This window comes from Osmerus eperlanus, chromosome 28 (genome assembly GCF_963692335.1).
Source record: "Osmerus eperlanus chromosome 28, fOsmEpe2.1, whole genome shotgun sequence".
NCBI classification, from domain to species: domain Eukaryota; kingdom Metazoa; phylum Chordata; class Actinopteri; order Osmeriformes; family Osmeridae; genus Osmerus; species Osmerus eperlanus.
Genome location: NC_085045.1, coordinates 5,065,105 through 5,085,644, shown reverse-complemented (window position 1 = coordinate 5,085,644; position 20,540 = coordinate 5,065,105). Strand labels below are relative to the sequence as shown.

Genomic DNA, 20,540 nt, shown 5'->3' with positions numbered 1-20,540 from the left:
CTCTCTCCCTCTCTCCCTCCCTCTCTCCCTCTCTCCCTGAGACTCCCTCTCTCCCTCTCTCCCTCTCTCCCTGAGACTCCCTCTCTCCCTCTCTCCCTGAGACTCCCTCTCTCCCTCTCTCCCTGAGAGTCTCTCTCTCTCTCCCTCTCTCCCTGAGAGTCTCTCTCTCTCTCCCTCTCTCCCTGAGAGTCTCTCTCTCTCTCCCTCTCTCCAGCCCCAGCAGCAGAAACCTGGGGGAGACCATCCAGGCTCTGTCTAATAAAGCCATAAGTCTCTAATACTTACAGCTCCCTCACACGCCTCACAATGGCAGGGTAACGAGGGCCGGGCTCAGTCTGGGAGGGCAGGGGGAGGAGAGAGGGCCCATTCAGCCGCAAATGGAGGCCTTTAACCACCGTCCTCCGCACACCTGCGGGAAGCGCCGCCCCCGTTAAGCAGCCTGATCTATGGGCGGCCTCGCTTCGCCCGCTCGCAGTCAGCTGACAGTCAGTCAGCCGCGGAGTGCGGTTCCGACGCCGGCGGAGTGCGCGTACAGGTGTGATGCGGTGTTAACATGCATGGGCACACCTGCTCGGCGATGTGGAGAAGGTGTCATGCTGTGAACTCGCAATGCGGGCTGTAAACTGATCAGCCAGCACCTCGGCGTCTCTGCCAATCATCTACCATTAGACCGGCGAAAACCTCAGCGGGTGATAGTAGGGCTCTGACAGGGCATCTTTAGCGCAGGACCACCTATTCAACACCACCCAACAGAGCCTCCACCACAGAATTGTATTCTGCCGGGTGATGAGAGAGAGAGTGAGGGGCAGGGGGTGATAAAGGGGGCGGGGGGGAGGTGATGAGAGGGGGGGGGGGGTAGAGGGTGGGTTAGGCCCTCCCCTACCGTTTTAATGGCCACATCTGCAGGGAAATCTCCTCAGCTCCTTGCAATCAATTTAACATTGTTTACAAAGCCAGCGGCCGCTGTGTTGCTCGGGGACCGGCGGGACGGCTCGTCCTCAAGTAGATCCCCGCGTTCTGAACAGCCCTCTCCAGGGGAAACGCCCCAAATGCCTCAAACCCCCCCCCCCCCCCACGCGTCCGACACGTACAAACCCTTCAGCTGGGATGCTCTCAAAGGATTAGGTAATCTCGCCGTGATACCATCTCTCTCCCTCTCCCCATCTCACTCACCTGACTATGGGTTTGTGTGTTTGGCCCTCCCTCTCTCCGTTTCTCCCCTCCGGTCTCTCTCTCTCTCTTCGTCTCTGAGGCTGTCCTGTTCAAGTGCCTGTTCCACTCTGGGCACATCGATCCTCAGGGGTCCTTAAAGTCCTAAGTGCCTCCAGAAAAGGTTAGTTGGCAGGTAATTGTCCAGCTGTGGTTGGGCTTATCTTAATTGCGGGTGCTTCGGCGTAAGCTACACTTCCTGTGATGAAGAGGCTTACGCGGAGAGGAGGGAGGAGATAGGAGGAGCGGGAGAGATGAAGAGAGGGGTAGGTATCATGGGAGTGTGTTTACTGGGTCAGGAGGTGACACAATTGTGTTGTACTCTGACAGTTCACTTTGATAGAAGAAGGGACAGCAGGGGATATAGTCATTCCATGTTCTATTTGGATGATTTCCACACCAAAAAACATGTACAAACATATCAAATAGTTTAAATAGAGTATATCTATCTAGCTCTATCGATATGCTATAAATGGTTTCTATCTATAAAAAAAAGGCTGAAATAAATCTTACTGACATCCCACATCGATTTGACAAAAGTGTAAAAAGCAATGTTGGTGTCAGCAATCCTGGCCCTTTAACAGTGATCAAACCTCGCACATGAGTGTACATCCATCCAATGTAAATCTCCGCCTCTATTAGCCATCTGATCATATGTGGGGTCGATGAGAGCCTGGAGGGGGGCAGAGCCTGGCTTGCCCTAGTCAAAGGTCATGACTGGCCAATAAAATATTTTCAGAGAGCCATCAATAACTCTGACATGGGGGTTAATACTGTATGGCATGGTGGAGGGAGGGTGGGGGTAGCCCGTGGTCACGCTGAGCACAATGGATGACCAAAAGGGCAAAAGGTTAGTGGACAGACTCCGGGCCCTTGCCCCGCCATCGGCGCATATGTGCGTTTGATAGCGGCCACTGCAATTATAAAGGTATACTTCAGACAGGTCAAACGGGGGAGGGCAAAGAGCAGAACCTTTCAAGCGCAGGCCGGAGTCAAAGGTTATGGCGGCTGTAAGAGGCTGTGGAGCGTCGCCTGGATGCAGTAATGGAGTCAGATGGGGGGGGGGGGGGAGAGGAGGGCGGGGGCCGACGAGGAACAAACAGCGCGTTCCCGCCACGTGACGTCCGGTCCTTTATCCAGAGCAGGTTTAGAATGTGACCGTCGCCTCGAGATGACGATCGTCCTCGCCACTTCAGCCGCCATTTGCCTTACAGTATATGTGTGTGTCTCTGGGTGTGTGTGTGTAAGAGCGTGTGTGTGTGTGTTTTTGTCTGAAGAACCCCTCAGCCCTTGCGGCTATTAAAAATGAATGTCCAAGGTCAGTGGAGGTCAGGCCATGCATTTAGCTGGAGTGACCAATGCCAAATGTAAAGGTCAAAGTGGAATTGCCTGAGCCAAAGCCATACGACGAGACTCGGGCGCATTTATGCATCCCATTGGCAGTGATTTATGGCCAGAGATAAGCGTGGGGATGGGAAGAAAACACTCCCTTTCTCCTGTCCCGTCAGCCTCTGTAAATACCCTACTTACTCATATCAATCACAGTGTCACACTGAATCGCCGCGGCGCGCTTCCTGTACCGATTAGAACCCGCCTTTGTCTCTCTCTGCCTTCGCGTGCTCGCCAGGAGAAAGACACTGCTCCTATTGTTGAAGTTTTTCGGGCTTTAGCATTCTCACAAGCAGGAATTGTGATATGACTGTATCTCCTGCCAGCAGTATTGCTTAGTTCCTATGCATGACCGTATAGCTTATACAGCTTGTTTTATTTTGTTGCATAATGTCCAAGCATAATTATTTGCATCCCTAACTGGAAATGACATGCATATGCCTGTGTTAGGTGTTAAGGTTTATCGCCGAGTTGATGTAGGACTTCACCTGACACTGTGCCTTAGGACAACTATAGTTGTCCTAATCTCAGAACTCTGCCAAAGTAAGGAGTCAATGGTTTTACTTGGCCAGTGATTCCGAAGGAAAAGGAACCAGATCCTATGTTGCTTTCATCAAATACCTAGACACTTACACGGAGATTAGGATACAGAGGACTCTGAGCTTGTAAAACAATTCACGACTGATTAAAATCAAGCTCTTTCCTTCAGCCTCCCACTCCCAAAGTATTCATCTGAGCCGTGGCCAATTCGGGCTATCCCTCTTCCTGTCAGGCTGCTCTGGGGGCAGCTATGCCTGGGGCAGTTCCGAACTCCACACCCAGGCTTCAAGGATTTTGTAGGCCTCTTGGACATGAGAATACTCCCCACATCCCTCTATGTTGAATGGGAAAACCAGACTGCTACCATGGCCTTTTGGATCAGCCCCTATGCGACTGAGAACTCAGCCAGAAAGAAAGAGGAAAAAAATAAAACCCTTTTGAACCGAGCGCCAAAACGGAAACACGGTCCAGCGAACCACATTTTAACCTGGGCTGTAAAGGTCTATTTTCTTTTCCTCCAATAGTAATAAATGGAGTTTTTCGCTTTAATTCCCATGATATGTTTTTTCCATGGCGTGATCAAAGGGTGATAATTCGCTACACTGTAGACACTGTGTATTAATAAGAACTGTTATTTTCTCCGCCGTCTTTTGAGCTCCATTATCACTACGACTCAGAGAGAGTTCAACAGATCTCATCCCATCATCGGAAGATCCCACTGCAACCACAGTGGCCATCAAGAAACAGGAACCACATGGACACATCCAATGTTCTTTCTGGAGTTACCTCTCAGTCAGTGTGTGTGTGTGTGTGTGTGTGTGTGGGGGGGGGGGGGGGGTGTACCTCTCTGTCCAACTTAACTAATGGACTGTGGCAGATGAAATTGTGGAATATCTACAATGGATGTATGGCTCAAACAGCACGGTGCTCATGATGAAATAATGCTCGGTGCCGTTGCTGATGTTGAAATCAATGTCCCCCCCCTCCCCCCCACCCATCACCCTCCCCCCGACCCATCACCCACCCATCTCTCCTTCACCAGCTCCAGCCAGCTCCAGAGGCTCCAGTGGCTGTCCCCGCTCTCCGTCTGTCCCATTCATCCTCTTCCTCGTTTCACCATGGGGCATTGGAGCGGCATCAGCCTCCATTACCGCCATGCAGATCCTCCCTGTGCTGACATCACAAATCACCATGAGACGGGCCCGTGCCTTCATAAACATTGTCATATATACAGCCCAGCACGTTCGAGGAGGCCGGGTGGGGAAATCCCCCCCGCTTGTCATCTCTGTGTGACGGGTCTGTGGCACAGACAGGCTCCAGATAAGGATATATCATTCCATCTTTAGCGGTTTTTAAGTGTAGTGTAGTGCTACCCTGCCATACACTCCCACCGGAATAGGTCTGTGTGTGTGTGTGTGTGGGAGGGAGGGAGAGCGATTGTATAAGTTACTAAAGACTCCCAAAGCAGTTGAAACACCTAAACGGCCTACTTGTGTTAGGAGTTGGGAGATGTACGTGGTAATTTATCAGTTCAACAGAGCTTTACAGTAAAATATTATTCCATCAATAGGCGGGATCGATAATGCCAGTTGGACGCAGTTTAATTATTACAAAGGTCCATATCAATAAACCTGTCACGCCTGAACTCCTAGCCCAGACTCCTGGGCGGTGAGCCACACAGATTTGTATATTTATCTTCTGTTTGATTTCCTGTTCAAGGGGTCAAATCACACCATTGTATAGCAGGACCTCTGAACTTACTGACTGACAGAGATATTAAAGATTTCTGTCAAGTAAACTACATCTACGGCCCCAGGTAAGCGAAGTTGTGTGGTATCTACTGCTAACACAGGGAAATACAAACCGTACAGTAGAATCCATGATATTTCCGAACATAACTAAGTTGTACAGCACAATCAATTGGTAACTGAAGTTGTACAACTAAAAACCCACGTTAGCGGGAGCAACGTTGCAACATTGAACGACTTACAAATCTTAAGTGTGCAAATAAATAAATAAGTACAAAAATAAGCCTGTGAGTCTGTTGTTGATCTGAAGCAGCTAGACTGGAAATAAACCTGGAGACAGAACACGAGTGTAACAGTTCACCTTCTCCTTCTCCCCAGCTAGACACTGTACTCACGGAAAGGCATCTGTGTTTGGTGCGGCAGGAGGGATGTGAAGACGCTCTTCCTCCACCTCCACGGTGCAGAGGTTATAAATGATGGAGAGGGGGAACGTGTTGTCCCTCACTGAAGTGCGGATCGTTTGTCACGGGCCGTGGCAATCCGGCAAGGTAAGAAATTGTCCACAGAGCTTTGTATTACACTCGCAGTGCTGTGAAAAGGCAGTTCGAGACACGCACGCACGCGCGCGCACAGACGCACACACACAAAACCACGCACGCACGCGCGCACACAGGGAGGCAGACCCAATGAGGCAGTTTATATCGGGATTTTGTTTCACAGCCACGGCCTCCTGGGAAAAAGAGGTCTGCCAATAACACTTAAGAGACAGAGCAGGAAAAAAGTAAGCACTTTTATTACAGCTCATCACTCATGTAATTTCTGGCAGCATTTGTGATTACAGATCAAGTGATTGACTAACTAGACATTCTGCCAGTGAGTTATGAACAGGGCCCTACTAGCCCCAGCGCTGGCAGATTCCACACGTCACCCATAACTCATCCTCCGTCTGGGTGTTAAATCACGGAGGCCGGAACGCCGTGGCCGGAAGAGTTAAATAATAACTTCACCTTTTATTGTAAATCTGTCAGAAATTAAACCCGCGCAGGCGCACTGGCACGGTGCTGGGTGGGTGGGGATCGATAGCTGGGCTCTGATAGGGCTATTGATGAGAGAGGAAGAGATGGGGGGGGGGGAGGTGGTGGGTGGGTGGGGGTGTATCAGGGCTGGGGGGGGGGGGAGTGAGAACACAATCTATGTTGTGAAATTGACAGGCCTCACCTCGAATCAATTGACCCCGGAGCTGGAGAAAACTGGAATTGTGGGGCACACTGACACACAAAACAAACATCCGTAGAGGATTGGGGTCATCAGTAGTTTCCAGAAAATGCCTGTAGTGGGGAGACCTCTGACAGAAAGGATTGCAGTTGTACTGCTCCACAAATGCTTGTCTACAGTGTTGTCACAGTGGGTGTGAGGGAGGGAGGGGAGGGGAGGGGAGGACTCAAACCCTCAAGTTCCCAAAAGCCCGGGTTGTCTTTGGGGGGGGACCATGTCTGTTTTCTCTGAGAAGCCAGGTCGTTTTGCATTATCCCTGCATCAAATCAATTCCTCACACTCAGACGAGCACAGTCGCGGACACATGGGACTGATCGAACCAGAGAGCTCTGCAAACACTTCACCGTGAAATGTCTTACAAGAGGTCCATATCTGCGAGGGCAGCCACACATGCATTTCAAAACATGGGGACTGTGGCGGACTCGGGCTTCTTTTTTGAGAACAACACCAATATCTTTGGTGTCCAGTTTTCTGCCAACACCCTGGACTGTTGAAGGGTCAGCGTTGAGATGCGAGCCCCTCCGGAAGATTCCACACATGGCCGCCGCATCCATTCCAGAGAGTCTAGAATCTTCTCCGGGGGTCAGAGGTCAGTGTTTGTGGTCGAGAGGCGGGTCCCCGTTGGGGGTCGGGGCTGGGAGTCTGGAGGACAGGAGGGGATCGGCTGACAAGGACACCTCCTTCCAGGCCGTGCCGGAGGAGTAGACAGCCCGCCTGTTGAGCTTCTGGTGCGGGGGGCTGGGTCTGGACCCAGCCCAGGAGGGAGGCCCAGCCATGGGAAGGGCATTGGCCCGAGTCTCTGTCTGGGTCTGGAACTGGGGAGGATGACAGGGGAGGGTCCCGTGCATGTTGAGCTGTTGCAGAGCCCGTGCTTGGGGCCTGAGACTCGGGTTGAGGCCGAGGCTGGGGTTAAGGTCGAGGCTGGGGTTGATGCTGGGGTTGAGGCTGGGGTTGAGGCTGAGGCTGTTGCTGCGGGGTCTGGTGGGCTGGGTCTCACTGCTGGGGTGACTGTGGAAGCTCCGTAGAGGTCTGGACCTCCAATCGTTAGAACTCCACTAATGAATACAATAGATTCAAGCCAAAGAGCGCTCAGTTCAAGCACCTAGACAAACTATTATCAGTCAACACAGATTTAACCGTCAATTTATAGGTATTTTTCATCACACTTGAAATGGTGTTTGTGTAACCAGGACGACAGTGCGTACCTGTCCATCTCTCTGTCCCGGCCTGTGGTGGACCAGCAGGTGTCCAGGGTGTATCTGGGGCAGGGACCCAGTGCTGGGGGGCCGAGGCGGTGGTGGGTCTGTCTGGAACGGCCGCAGACAGATGAAGACCGGCCCTCCTCTCCTCCTTCCCCTCCTCCCCTCCCCAGATCCCACGGCCCCTCCAGCCTCCCTCTCATCCCTCTCTCCCGGTTTGATTGATGAGCGGCCATTTCCTGTCCCGTCCAACGCAGTCGGGGCCCTCGCCGCGGCAACCGCTGGATCATGTAACGGTCCATCTCCCTCGCTGTCTCCTATCCTCTTCCCCTCCCTCTTTCCTCCTCCCATTCCCTCCTTCCTCTCCCCCCCCCCGTCTCCCTCCCGCTCTCCCTCTCTAGCTCCCACCCTCCCATCCTGTCTCTCGGCCTCATTCTCTCCTCTCTCTCCTTCCTTCCCCTCTTCATTTCCTCCACTCTCCCTCCCTTCTCCGTCCCCTCGCTCCCTCCCTCTCTCCCCTGGGGAGGCTGGATTCCCCAGGCCTGCAGGAGCTAGGTCCGGGGCCCCAGAGCACCGAGGGCCAGCCGGGGGCCAGGTTTGGGGACGGACCCCAGCGAGGCTCACAGGTGGCTGGGCTTGGCCGCCAACACACACCTGGGGGAGGGCAGGCGAGAGGGTTAGATGGATTGGAACTTGTCATGTCGCCATTTTGAATATGTAGAAAGAGTGACGGGATTAGGTCACACCATGGTGAAATGAGGGAGAAAGAAATCCAGATGTATTTCTTTAAATAAAGCTCTCTCTATACACTTGACACTTAAGTCATGCTTTGTGTACACAACTCTATAGCTCTGCTTTTCCCCCTCTCTCTCACTGCCTAGCTGAGGTGGTGGGGGATTCGCCCTGACACAATAAGGTTACCTTCATGAGCACTTACGGTATAATTCTAATTGGCTTTATTAAGGGGCTTAAATCTAATACCAGCTCTGTGCACTGCCTCAGGCTGTGTGTCTGTGTGTGCGTGTGAATGCAGTTGCGAGTGACTCAACACAATCTCCCCAAGCATGTACTCTGTGTAATAAGGTAATGAACCTGACCGTCCAGACAAACACAAGGGCTTGTCTGACAGGCTCGCTGCTGCCTTTTGCCTGCCCTGGTCGAGGAGTTCAAGCAGGATCAATACAGCGGCACTATCGGCTCTGTCGGAAGGCAAGGCTGATGAGGAGCGTCGGAAGGGAAACCGCAGGAAGCCGCGCGGCAACATTTGACCCCGTTTAAAAACTTGATACCAATTAAGTGGGATTTTCAGTGTAAATAATTCAGGAGAGCTCTCCCATACGCGCGCGCACAGAGACACTGGAGAACAGACGTGCACCATGCACACGCACAGACGAATACACAGACACACACACACGTGCACAGACACACACACACACTCTCGGCCTTATTGAACAGACTGCTTAATGAAGCCTTCCTTCCAGAAAGTAGAGCAGCCATGCACCCATTGGCCCATTTCTGCTTTCGAGTAGGTTTGCAATCACTCTGCCCTTTTATTTGTTTATTCATTCCCCCTCCCTATCTTTGACATGATTAAAATCACGGCCTTAAAATCAGTTGGCCGAAGATGTGTGTATCAGAATGCGGAGACTGTCTTGAAGCACGTTTGTAGTCAAAACGAGAAAAGGTCTGTACACATGTTATGAAAAGTACATAAGAGTGTCTGCACGTGTGTGTTTGTGTGTGACAGACCGAGAGAAAGAGAGAGAAAGAGAGAGCGAGAGAGAGAAGGTAAAGTAAATCCAGTGACATGTCAGAGGAGAGAGCACTCAGGTGAGAGGATTATACAAAGAGCCTGAGCCTAAACGACAGTAAACACGGAGATGGAGAGGCGTGGGAGGCGTGTGTGCGTGCGGTGCGAATGTGTGCTGTGTGTGTGTGCGCGCGCGCGCAGAGTGAAAGAAGCATAACTTGCGTTCTGTCTCGCAGTCTACACGAGGCGGGTATGTGCTCGACAGACAAGTTCGAGGGGTGAAAAGGTTGCGTGTAAAGAGATAGACAAATGCATGCATGTGTTATTGGGTCAGGCATGTTTTAAGGATGCAAAGTGAGTGAGAGAGAGAGAGAGAGAGAGAGAGAGAGAGAGAGAGAGAGAGAGAGAGAGAGAGAGAGAGAGAGAGAGAGAGAGAGAGAGAGAGAGAGAGAGAGAGAGAGAGAGAGAGAGAGTGAGCGAGCATGTACGGGAATGAGTGAATAAGTGAGCGAGCGACTCGGAGAAGCAAGCTCGGGTTGGAGAGGGCGGACCAGGGGATAACTTACTTGCTCGCTATTTTCCTTCGCCCTGCCCGTCATCAGCGGGGGAGAGCAGCCGAGCTCTTTGAAGCGCGCTCCAGTTTCTCCGAGTTCACATTCCACGTTCCCCTCTCGGCTCCCTGCAACACCAGCACACGCACTCCTCAACATTTCTGCCCGCCATTCCGCCCGCCATTCCCGACCCATCTCCTCCCCCCACCAAGCGGTCGGGCCTTCCTCTCCTCTCTCTCTCTCTCTCTCTCTCTCTCTCTCTCTCTCTCTCTCTCTCTCTCTCTCTCTCTCTCTCTCTCTCTCTCTCTCTCTCTCTCTCTCTCTCTCTCTCTCTCTCTCTCTCTCTCTCTCTCTCTCTCTCTCTCTCACCTCTCTCTCTCTCTCTCTCTCTCTCTCTCTCTCCCTCTCTCTCCTGCCCTCGAGTCTGTAGCACATGGGCCCGGGCCTTTCAATTGCACTCCGACGAAAAGGTGAGTGGAATATCGTGTTTGTTGTCGTCGGTTGGCGTGGGTTAAACACCACCACGTAAGCAAGCGGACGGGGGCAGGACCTTCTCTCCGTGTGCGCAGGTTGTCGGGTGCAGCGCGTGACGCAGCAGCTGATGTCAGGTCAGCCGTGGGTTCCAGCCACACCGCCGGGGCGAGGCAGAGACGACCCGGGAAGGGGGCCCGAGGCCAGGGGCCGCTGGCCCCGTCTCTCACCTGGGGCTCGGCAAATCTTAACACGGGGGGGTCTGGGGGTTACAGCCTGACCCCGTTTCCTCCCTCTGTGACCCCTCCCCCTACCCTCTCCACCTCGACCCCCCGCTCCCCTTCTCCGCCACCAGAAGGATCTGGAAGGATATTGGGGGGCACAGCGAGGGCTGCGCGCCAGGGCACACAGACACTATAAGCAAAGATTAAAGGTTTTTCTTTTTAATCAGTCATTTGGCAGCGATGTTAGCATTTCACCCCCGCCGCTGCTGAGGATCAATTTATAATGCCGCTGTGCGGAGAGAGACGCCGTCTGATTGGCAAGAAGAGACGCTTTTTACAAAGGATCTATTTACGAATACGACAGTCGAAATGTGACGTCTCTTAAAGGAATTCTGGATGAGCTCCACTCCTTGTCACAAGCCACAACCTCTCAAGGCCCCTGGTCTCTTCTGTGTGTGTGTGTGTGTGTGTGAGGGCACGTCAGGATAAGAAACGAATCCGTCTCTCCTCCGTGTCTTGCGTTGGGTTGACTGTTGCCGTGTTCGTCTGCCAACAGCCAAAGGAAGTGGGTCAGGTCAACTCTTGAGCTAGCGTGCTACGCGCACCCTAACACCGTGTGCATTCGCTGCTAGCATCCTTAGACGCTAACGATACATCGACATTTTCATAGTCAACCTGTATTTTGTCCTCCCTATTCCCCCGCCGTGCGAACACAAGACGCGAAACAGCGGAGATAGCCAGTGTGTTCCTCTCCAGGGTGAGCTCAGGCTGAGTGGGTCTGACTGAATGGGCCCTCTGCATCCTTCAAAGTGGAGGTGACTGAACCCTTCATCCCTGAGTGGGCACCCGGGGTGAACACCTGGACCCCCTCACCCCCTCCTCCCTCCCTCCCTCCCTCCCTCACACACACACACACACACACACACACACAGACATCCACTCACCCTCTGCACACCCCATTGATCCCATGATTGACCCTGCACGCGGAGAATCGATGGGGTGGGGTGGGTGGGGGCAGGGATGGCCGAGGTATCGAACGCAAGGTCTCCTTCACGCACAACAACAGGCGGCGGGGGCCCACGCTAAACCGCACATAATCACCCAGGACCATCGCGCTTCGTTGTGTTCGCAGGAGGAGGGCCGAGGGTGGACACACTGCAGGCAGTCAGACGCCCACACACACACACACACACACACACACACACACACACACACACGCCACTTACACACACCCACACTTACACACCCACACTTACACACCCACACTTACATATTCACGCATGGCCGATTTCGAAGCTGTGAAGCCCAACCTGAGGTCGAAGCCACACAGCCCAAAAGAGAAGCTTAGAGAGCTTCGATTCTATCCGTCTCGCGGACCGGCGTGGTGGAGAGCGGCTCGGCGCGCAGGGTTATCTGGAGACAGCAGACCCACCTTCCCCCCTCCTCCCCAACCTCACCACACCACTAATAAAAATGAACAACAGACCGGGCGGAGGTGTGTGTTTGTGTGCGCTTGCGTGAAAGGGTGTGTGTATGTGTGAGGGGTGTGTGTGGGGGGGGGGGGGGGGGGGGTTGGGGAGTTGATGCTGTCTCCAATTTGCCAGGTGTTCCAGACGGTTGTGGGAGCAGGGTGACAGAGCTGCTGCCTGATAAACAGAGAAGCCCTACTTCGATTTTCCATCCACTCCCATTTGGAAACACATGGCTCTTCCTTCAGGTCCGGGCTCTGGGGGGGTGGGGGGGTGGCGGAGGAGTGTTTGCGTGTGCGGGTGAGTGTGGTGTGTGTGTGTGTGTGTGGGTGTGTGCAGTGGTGTTTGTGGTAGAGGGGATGAGGAGGAGGAAGAGGAAGGCCCACAAAGACCAAGTGCTTCGCCATCTAACCTGACCGAGCAGCACTCACCCTGAGATTAAGACCGGAAAAATCCGGTAGACAGCGTGCAGGGAGAGAGGGAGAGAGGGAGAGAGGGAGGGAGGGAGAGGGAGAGAGGGAGGGAGGGAGAGAGGGAGAGAGGGAGGGAAGGAGAGAGGGAGAGAGGGAGGGAGGGAGGGAGGGAGGGAGGGAGGGAGGGAGAGAGGGAGGGAGGGAGGGAAGGAGGGAAGGAGGGAGGGAGGGAGGGAGGGAGGGAGGGAGGAGGATGAGAAGACGGAGAGAGCAGAGCGGTTTGCTTTTTTTAAGCCCACACCTTTACACCTCTGAGAACCTGACATCGTTTGAAAGATTTCAAACCAGCTGTGGAGTTCAAACCAACGTGTTGGCGAGGGCGAAGCTAGTTGGGGGAGCAAATAATCTCTCTCTCTCTCTCTCTATCTCTCTGTCTCAGTGAGGGAGCTGTGCCAGGTAAAAGTATTCCCCTCCTGCATCCTCTTATCTTGATCTCCTCCCTCCCTCCCTATCCCCCCCCCCCCCCCCCCAGTCCCCATCAGCTTATAAATAAGGTGCATCGTTCCGCCTTTCACCCAACTGCACCGCCCCCAACCCCCACTCCTAGCAGAGTGGGGGTTGGGCCGGGGAGAGGTGGGGTTGCTGAACTCCCCCCCCCCCCCGACCCCCCCTAAAGAGTTAAGGAGCTCAGGTTTAAACCCCCCCCCCCCCCTCTGCCTTCTCTAATGCCGGCATAAGAGGACAACTGTGGGCGCTAAGCGCCGCTGATCAAACATCCACGGCGGCGTGACGCGCTCGTCTGACGACGGCCGGGGCTAATGGGATTGGAAGCCCCCAGGTGAGCGAGGGGGACACCTCTAATCAGGATGATTAGCCGACGGCTAACCAACACTTACATCTATACCTCTGGATGACTGACTGGGTGTCTTGCTCGCGGGCTACAAGCAGGAATACGGGCGACGGGATTTCGGGAGTGGGGCATGAGGCAGGGTGCTGTGGAGGCCGAATATCATGAGGAGGGAACACACACACAGTGTCTCATTCTCTAACGCACACTGTGTCTCTCACACGCACAGAGACAGAGAGAGGGAGGAGAGATGGAAGTAGGGGAGAGGGGAGGCGTGAGCGAGAGGCCTTTATAAACTCATCACTTAAAAAGAAAAACAATTACCAGCGACCAGGCTCATCACTGACTAAGCAGAAGTCATCCAGCGTGCAAAACACACAGTGTAATTACCCCACATCAAACTGCCGGGTCCTACTGTGCATTAATGATGCCACACTCTGGGGAGAATAACTAACGCAGTGAGTGGAGGAAAGCTGGGGGTGGGGGGCGGGGGGGGGGGTGGGGGGGGTGACAGCACAAGAGAGAGCGGGAAAGAGAGGGAAAGATTGAGACGAAAGAGAGGGCGGGGGGGTAAAAACACAGAGAGATAAGGAGAAACAGAGAGAGAGAGAGAGAGAGAGAGAGAGAGAGAGAGAGAGAGAGAGAGAGAGAGAGAGAGAGAGAGAGAGAGAGAGAGAGAGAGAGAGATATGGGTGGCGAGTGTATGTGTGTGTGTGTGTGTGTGTGGGGTGGGGGGGACCAACCTGGAGCTGCAGTTGTGAGAGCCATCATGTGCCAGGAACCACAGGCCACCTCGCACACCTCCCGCCCCCCCAGGGAGAGAGGCTGGGGGGTCCAGACCCTCGGAGAGGCCGCAGCCCTGTCCTGGGACGCGGGTGGGACTCGACCCCAGACGAACAGCTCTCCGTCTGCTGGGTCACACAGGATCACACATCAACTGCATATAGATATGGTTGGTTTCAATGAAGAGCAATAGCAATGAAACAGAGTGGTTTTGCAGACAGACTTGATTGGTCCTTTGTATTTTTGTGTGTGTCTTGTGCGTAAAATCAATAAAGCTCTGTCCATTCCACACCGCTAAGCTGTCCACACAGAGGCCAGGTCCCAGGTCCGGTTTCTCAGGTTACTGTTTAGACGGGGCTGTGTTTGGACAACAGGCTAACTGCCGTCCTGCTAGAATAACACAGCTAAGTGCCAGAGATGCTAGCGGACAGGAAACCGTTCCTCACTACATCTCCCAGATTAGCTGGCTGCTGAACCGTAGTTCATTGCTGATTTCCTTTCAACTAAAAAAGACACACGGAGGCTAATTAAAACCAGTTTGAGGGGAGCTGTCAATTACTGTCTGTCAGAGAAGCTAATTCGGAACAGAGACTTCCCACTCGCTATCCTTTTCAGTAGAGCCAACTGAAAGATGTTATATATCGTATTTGAACACACACACGCAAATACACACGCGTTTGTGTGTTTACAAATGTATATAAAGATGTACAAAGATCCATACGCACAAATACAGTCGTATACACACACAAACACACGCTACTGTTGCCTGCCTATTTAAACCTGCCACTAATAAATTTATATTTACTGCCTGCATTGAGGGACATTTAAATGATGGCGCACAATAAACCTGGCACACACATTTCCAAAGCTCTTTCAGGGGATGTTAAAGCAATATAGTAAGCAATTTTCCAAAGTGGATTACAAATTTCACATCCAGGTTTTATTGCACATTACGATAACTTAACCACATCTAAATGTTCCGCATAAATGGGAAATATGTGCTGCTTAATATGCAATTTTTCATTTTTCAAGAAGCGCTTTACAAACCCTGCCAAGAGAAGGAGCCTTGCTGGTTTGTGTGGTGGGGGGGAGTCAATAATCTTTATGAGGTTGATTTTAATTACAAGGAGATAACTGAGTATCCACCTCACGATGGGCTTCCATCAATCTCCATCCGGCATCAATCTACGCCTAGCCCCTCAGAGAGAGAGACAGACACACACACACACACACACACACACACACCTATACACACTTAGACACCCTCTCACCATGATTGATCAATCCGTAATGGATGATTTCATCCATTCATTCCATGTGAGATAATACTAACAACCTTGCCAGGAAAAGCTAAGGGCACAAGCAAGGGAGTCAAGTTTGTCTCTGTGCAAGCCGGGGGAATACAAACTCTCTCTTGCCTTATTTAAAGAAAGAAAAGGTGCACACACATACTGACAGACACACACACACACAGTCACACTCAGGCAAATCTGGCAAAAGAAGGTTAAGCCTGATGTTTTCTCAGAGAACGGTCTTCTGCAAAAAGGTCAGATCAATCATGTGCTAAGCATGCCTCATAAGCAATCCATAAAAGCCTTGTTTTAAATAATAACATTTTATAGATCACCTAAAGACATAACTGGAGCAGACGGAGAAACAACTCGGCAAAACGCGCCGCGAATTCAAACTCAATATGTCGACTGCGGTTCGTTTAATGAACCGGTGGCCTTTCAGCTGCAAAACGACAGAACAAATCCCGCCGTTCCCCCCCCATCCCGCCGCGCAGCCATGGGAAACCAGCACCGGAGCAGGAAGTGTATCCAGGTCTGAAATGAGCCTGTGATGACTGGCAGTTTGCAGAGGTATGCTTCTGCTCCGAGCCCCCGTCAGTGGATCCAGCAGGAGCGCAGTTCGCCGGAGTGACGAGCTGGAATAGCAGAACCAAGACAGAGAGCGTCTGGAGACACTTCACCGACTCCGAACACAACCCAGATGAGAGACACATTTGATTTAACAACTTCCCAAGGCCAGAGGGGGAAAACGAGCCGCTACAAACACGGAGGGCCTTTTTTTTGTGTGTGTTTTATGTTTTGGATGTCGTTCACGGTGTCTGAGGTTTCGGTTAAACTCGCTGAATTCGGGATCTGGAAAACATCTACCACACTTACTGCAGACTTGGACAAGGACATATTGTTGTAGCTGTGGGATGGACGGTTTCATGTACTGTTGACAAGCATACAGATACCGGAAGAGAGAGAGCGAGGCTGTGCTCAATCGACACCCTGTCCACAAAGACGGGGTCAAGTATGAGCTTGTTTGAGCGTGTACGAGATGCGAGTGGCCCTCGCTTGCTGATAGAATCGCGGTCACGGTTGGGTTTTAGGGTGGTGCTCACCTGCGAGGGCTGCGCTGTAGCTGTCTCCAGTATCTATCCGTGTGACTTTCTTCAAGGCGGAGGGGTTCACCAGGAGAGGGCTGGAGGCATGGGTGATACCCTCCCCGTGTCCTAGTTGCCCCTGGAATGACACGCATGCACTTAATAAACGTAATAAAGGCGCACACGCGCCGGAAAACACACGCACAGCACGTCACTATTAATTGGACTGGAGGGACGAAGAAATCTCGTCTTTGTAGCTCACTGAGATTTCACACCAGCCCGTTTGAAAGCTCGGCCTGCTATTGGCCGAGGAGCCTTTCTGTCACCCGGAACACAGTCCCTCCCCTCAGAGCAGGTGAGAAAAAACATGGCCGACAAACTAGTCAGAGAGGACCCATCCATTACCTCCTCTGTTCCCCTCAGGAAGACACATAAGCACGTCTCTTAAAACTCCATTTCAAACATGTCTGCTATTTTCCAAACCACAATATACAGCATGACAGAAACAGCTGGCAACATGCCTGGCTTCGTGATCGTCAAGAGGGGAGACATATAAATTTCCCCCGACCAGACAAAAGACAACGTTTTCGTTCCCCATAACAATCACAGACGAGGCTTAAGGCTTGAACGTGTCATCATTAGGGGTCGTGGGGCGTCGACGCGCAGCCACATCGATCTTGGATCCGTCTGACGGAACAGAATCCGTTCCTCTCCCCCGCTCCGCGTCCGACTCTGACAGTGTTTGAGCAAACAGAAGGCTCAGTTTGACTCCTCTGCCTCAGCCTGCTGTCTGCTGCTCCACCCTCTGTTCCCGGGCCCCCAGCAGAGATGAACCCAGACTCCATAGTGTGTGCTCCTGTGCACACGGGCATGGCCTGGCATATGTCGGGGAGTGTGTGAGAGGGTGAGTCTGCAACGGATGTATAAGGGTGTGTGTGTGTGTGTGTTGATGCAGTCAACTGGAGCTCAAAGTGTGCAAATCTGTGTGTGTAAGGTGGGTGTGATGTGTGTGTGTCTGTGTGTGGATATGCACACGTGTGTGTCGGCATGTGTTCGCCCCAGCTGTGTGTGTGTGTGCGTGCGCGCGTTTGCTTAAAAAAGCAAGTGAGAGAGCGAGAGCGAGAGAAAGAGAAAGCTGTCAGGTGTTGTACCACTCTGTGCCAGATGCATCTGGAACCATCTGTTCCCGAGTCTCAGTAGGGGGTAGGAATGACTTCAGCGCTGCACCTCAGACAGACCCCATGCACTGAAACCCCCGACACAAACCGGTTGGGCCTAGCCAAGCGGAACGAGACACAAGGTGCTGGGGGTGGAGGGGTATAGACGGAGAGAGAGAGACAAAAGTGTACGTGTGGGATACTGACGAAAGCGCAAGCAGCGGTTTAAGATCGACGGCGAACAGCAACCTCGATGCCTCAGCCCTGAAAACAGCTTAGACCAGCATTGAACCTCACCGTACGCTCTCATTCGACGCAGGAGACAAAGGAACATACTAATGACCTCCCAGCGACAATATGATTAGTGAAGCGTGGAATCAATTAATGTTGCTGATGAATCAATAGGTGCCTCTCAGCATATATGTCCTGCAGTTAATTAATAAACAAAGAGGACATTAGAAGGAGCATCTGACTGTGTCTGCAGCTGTCAGCTTCCAGGCTCTGATTGGACAACCTCAGCAGGACGGGATGTGAGGCGCACAAAACCGGCCCTTCACACCCCATCTCCACACACACACACACACAAAACACACACATTCACTGTAAGGAGACACCTGTTGAACCTCCGTATCAATACAGCTCATTTTTCTCCATTGCCCGGGACCCGGGTGATGTTATGGGGGATTTGGCCGGAGCCCAGGGTTCGATGAGGCTTCATCGGTGTTGGAGCTCGGCCCAGTGTATCCAGCAGCCTGGCATTACTGATCCTGCCCGCTCAGTTCCCCTGCTCATTAGCCACGGGATTGCAATCGACAGGCAAAGGGCTCTATTGATTTAGGGAAGATATCATACAAATACATAAACAGACAGATAGCCCTCTCAGGGCTTCTGGGATTCTGCACACACATGACCACCAAGGTACAAACATACAAGGAATACCATGTTTACGTATGTTTGTGTGCATGGCCCTTCTGCAAGGTAGAGCAGATTCTTTTTTTCCCTTCTAAAGGGTTATTTCAGGGTAAATAAGTGTGTTTGTGCGTGTGTGCGTCTGTGCGTGTGTGTCAGGGTCAGTGAAAGACTCGCTGTCCAAAGGCTATGTTGATGACCATGAGAGATAGCAGAGACTGTGTGTGTGTGTGCGTGTGTTTGTGTGTGTGTGTTCAGCCCCCACTAACCAAGCATTTCCAGTCATTTCAGCTGTAAGCAGATTAGGGCTTGTGCCAAGGTCTCCAGTCAGTCAGACGGTATGAGATGACTGGCCACATGTGACCCTGCCAAGGCCCTTCTGGCCCCTGACTGACCACAGATATGATTCTCTCTACAAGGCTATTAAAAGATTGTGTCATGCAGTAACAGGGGAGAAAAGTCTGATGGACTGATTTCATTACACAAGGATTCCAAGTTAATATCGATGCTATCCTCTGGCTATTGCTACTGGTTGATCACAGACCAGACAACGTTCTGGACTATCTTGGAGGGCTAACTGGATAGGAAGTCACTGCTGGTGTCATGGCAGTGACCTGTGATAAAGACAGAATAGGCCGTCCTGTTTACATTCCTCTGTGCTTGATTCATTAGCATATCCCCTGTGGGACTAATCCCATATTAAATCTAGCAGGAGTTACCAGCGCTCTGACATCATTCAAATTCCTTCTCACCTCAATCATGTGATACGGCCCCGGCCGTCCCTCTTTCTTTGAGAATCGAAACAAAAAACAATACGATTTCTATCTGTAATGCTATTACCAGCTGTAATAGGTTTACAGCCCGTCTGGTTTGCCTTGGAATGGCAGTGGCGGATTTGATTAGGTTTAAGACCTTTTTTTTGCTTTTTCTGCTTTCCCTGTTGCAACTGATACCAAGTGTTTGGTAACCCGCGGGAGAAGACCTGCAGCTGAGGATGAGACTTTCACACGCATCTTCCAACTGCCCAAACACAGTGTTATCTTTCAGGCTGGAACCTTTTCGTATTTTCTGTGCGTCGATGGGGCCGGTGTTGGTGTGGCACCGCGTGGCTGATTACGGGGGGTGGGGGGGAGTCTTAATCGGGTGGCGCGGGCGCTCCCTGGGTCCCGGGGGGGGGGCGGCGCTCGGCAACTTCCTGTCAGACTGCACTGAGAAACAATCAATCATGGGAGCCGCTCCGAGATAGAGAGAGAGAGAGAGAGAGAGAGAGAGAGAGAGAGAGAGAGAGAGAGAGAGAGAGAGAGAGAGAGAGAGAGAGAGAGAGAGAGAGAGAGAGAGAGAGAGACGGAGAGTATAGAGGAGTTAGGAGGGGGAGTGTGAGAGAGATGAGCGAGAGAGAGAGAGAGAGAGAGAGATGGAGAGTATAGAGTTAGGAGAGGGGAGGGGGAGAGAGAGATGACAGAGAGAGAGCCATAGACAGAAAGAGAGCACAGAAGAGTGAGGATAGCTCAGGGGGAGAGACAGATCAGTAGAGGCAAGAGGGAGAAGCAGAAGAGGCCCGATAGGGGTAGGAGTAGAGAGAGAGAGAAAGAGAGAGAGAGAGGCAGAGACAGGACGTCAGGTGAACCCAATCACTCTCGTTAGCCATCTGAGGAGCTGAGAATATGAAGTGGAGGCCGAGGTCACGTCAAAAGGCTTAACATGTGATACCTGACGCTGGTTCCTCTCTCTCTCCCCTTGACCTGCTCGTGTCTTATCAGTCTCCTGGCAAAGCCCGGGCGTCTCTGTCACATTGTAAAAGGGATATGTTTTCTCTTTTTCTTTCTCTGGGGTTTCAACCACCTTTGAGATCCAGTGAAGGGGAGAACGTGAGAGAGAGAGAGAGAGAGAGAGAGAGAGAGAGAGAGAGAGAGAGAGAGAGAGAGAGAGAGAGGAGAGAGAGAGAGAGAGAGAGAGAGAGAGAGAGAGAGAGAGGAAGAGGGGGGGATTGAGATGGATCTCTCGTAAAACTCCAGGGGCTCTCTCTGAGGGCCGCGGAACGACGCTGCTCTTTAAAGGAAGCGCTGAAGGAAAAGGCCAGAACACGCGGCAACGACAGGTGGGTTTCCTTATCTAACGGAGGGGAGGAAAGACAGGACATGGTCAGCATAAGCACCACACACACACATACACACACACACACATACAAATGCACACACACACGAGAGAGGATATCCTGCTCTGTGGAGC

General features: G+C 52.2%; 1 protein-coding gene across 1 annotated transcript in view; it reads right to left on the bottom strand.

Annotated features, from left to right (window-relative positions):
- Positions 1-5,657: 5,657 nt before the first annotated feature.
- The window catches only part of LOC134014902 (WAS/WASL-interacting protein family member 1-like), a 92,653-nt gene continuing 77,770 nt past the window's right edge, over positions 5,658-20,540 (bottom strand). The window contains exons 2-7 of the mRNA XM_062454082.1: positions 16,264-16,384; positions 13,829-13,993; positions 9,677-9,789; positions 7,837-8,014; positions 7,367-7,677; positions 5,658-7,216 (exon numbers count right to left, since the gene is read on the bottom strand). Coding sequence (XP_062310066.1) covers positions 6,752-7,216; positions 7,367-7,677; positions 7,837-8,014; positions 9,677-9,789; positions 13,829-13,993; positions 16,264-16,384 — 1,353 coding nt within the window. The 3' untranslated portion in view covers positions 5,658-6,751. The remainder of the gene's footprint in view (positions 7,217-7,366; positions 7,678-7,836; positions 8,015-9,676; positions 9,790-13,828; positions 13,994-16,263; positions 16,385-20,540) is intronic.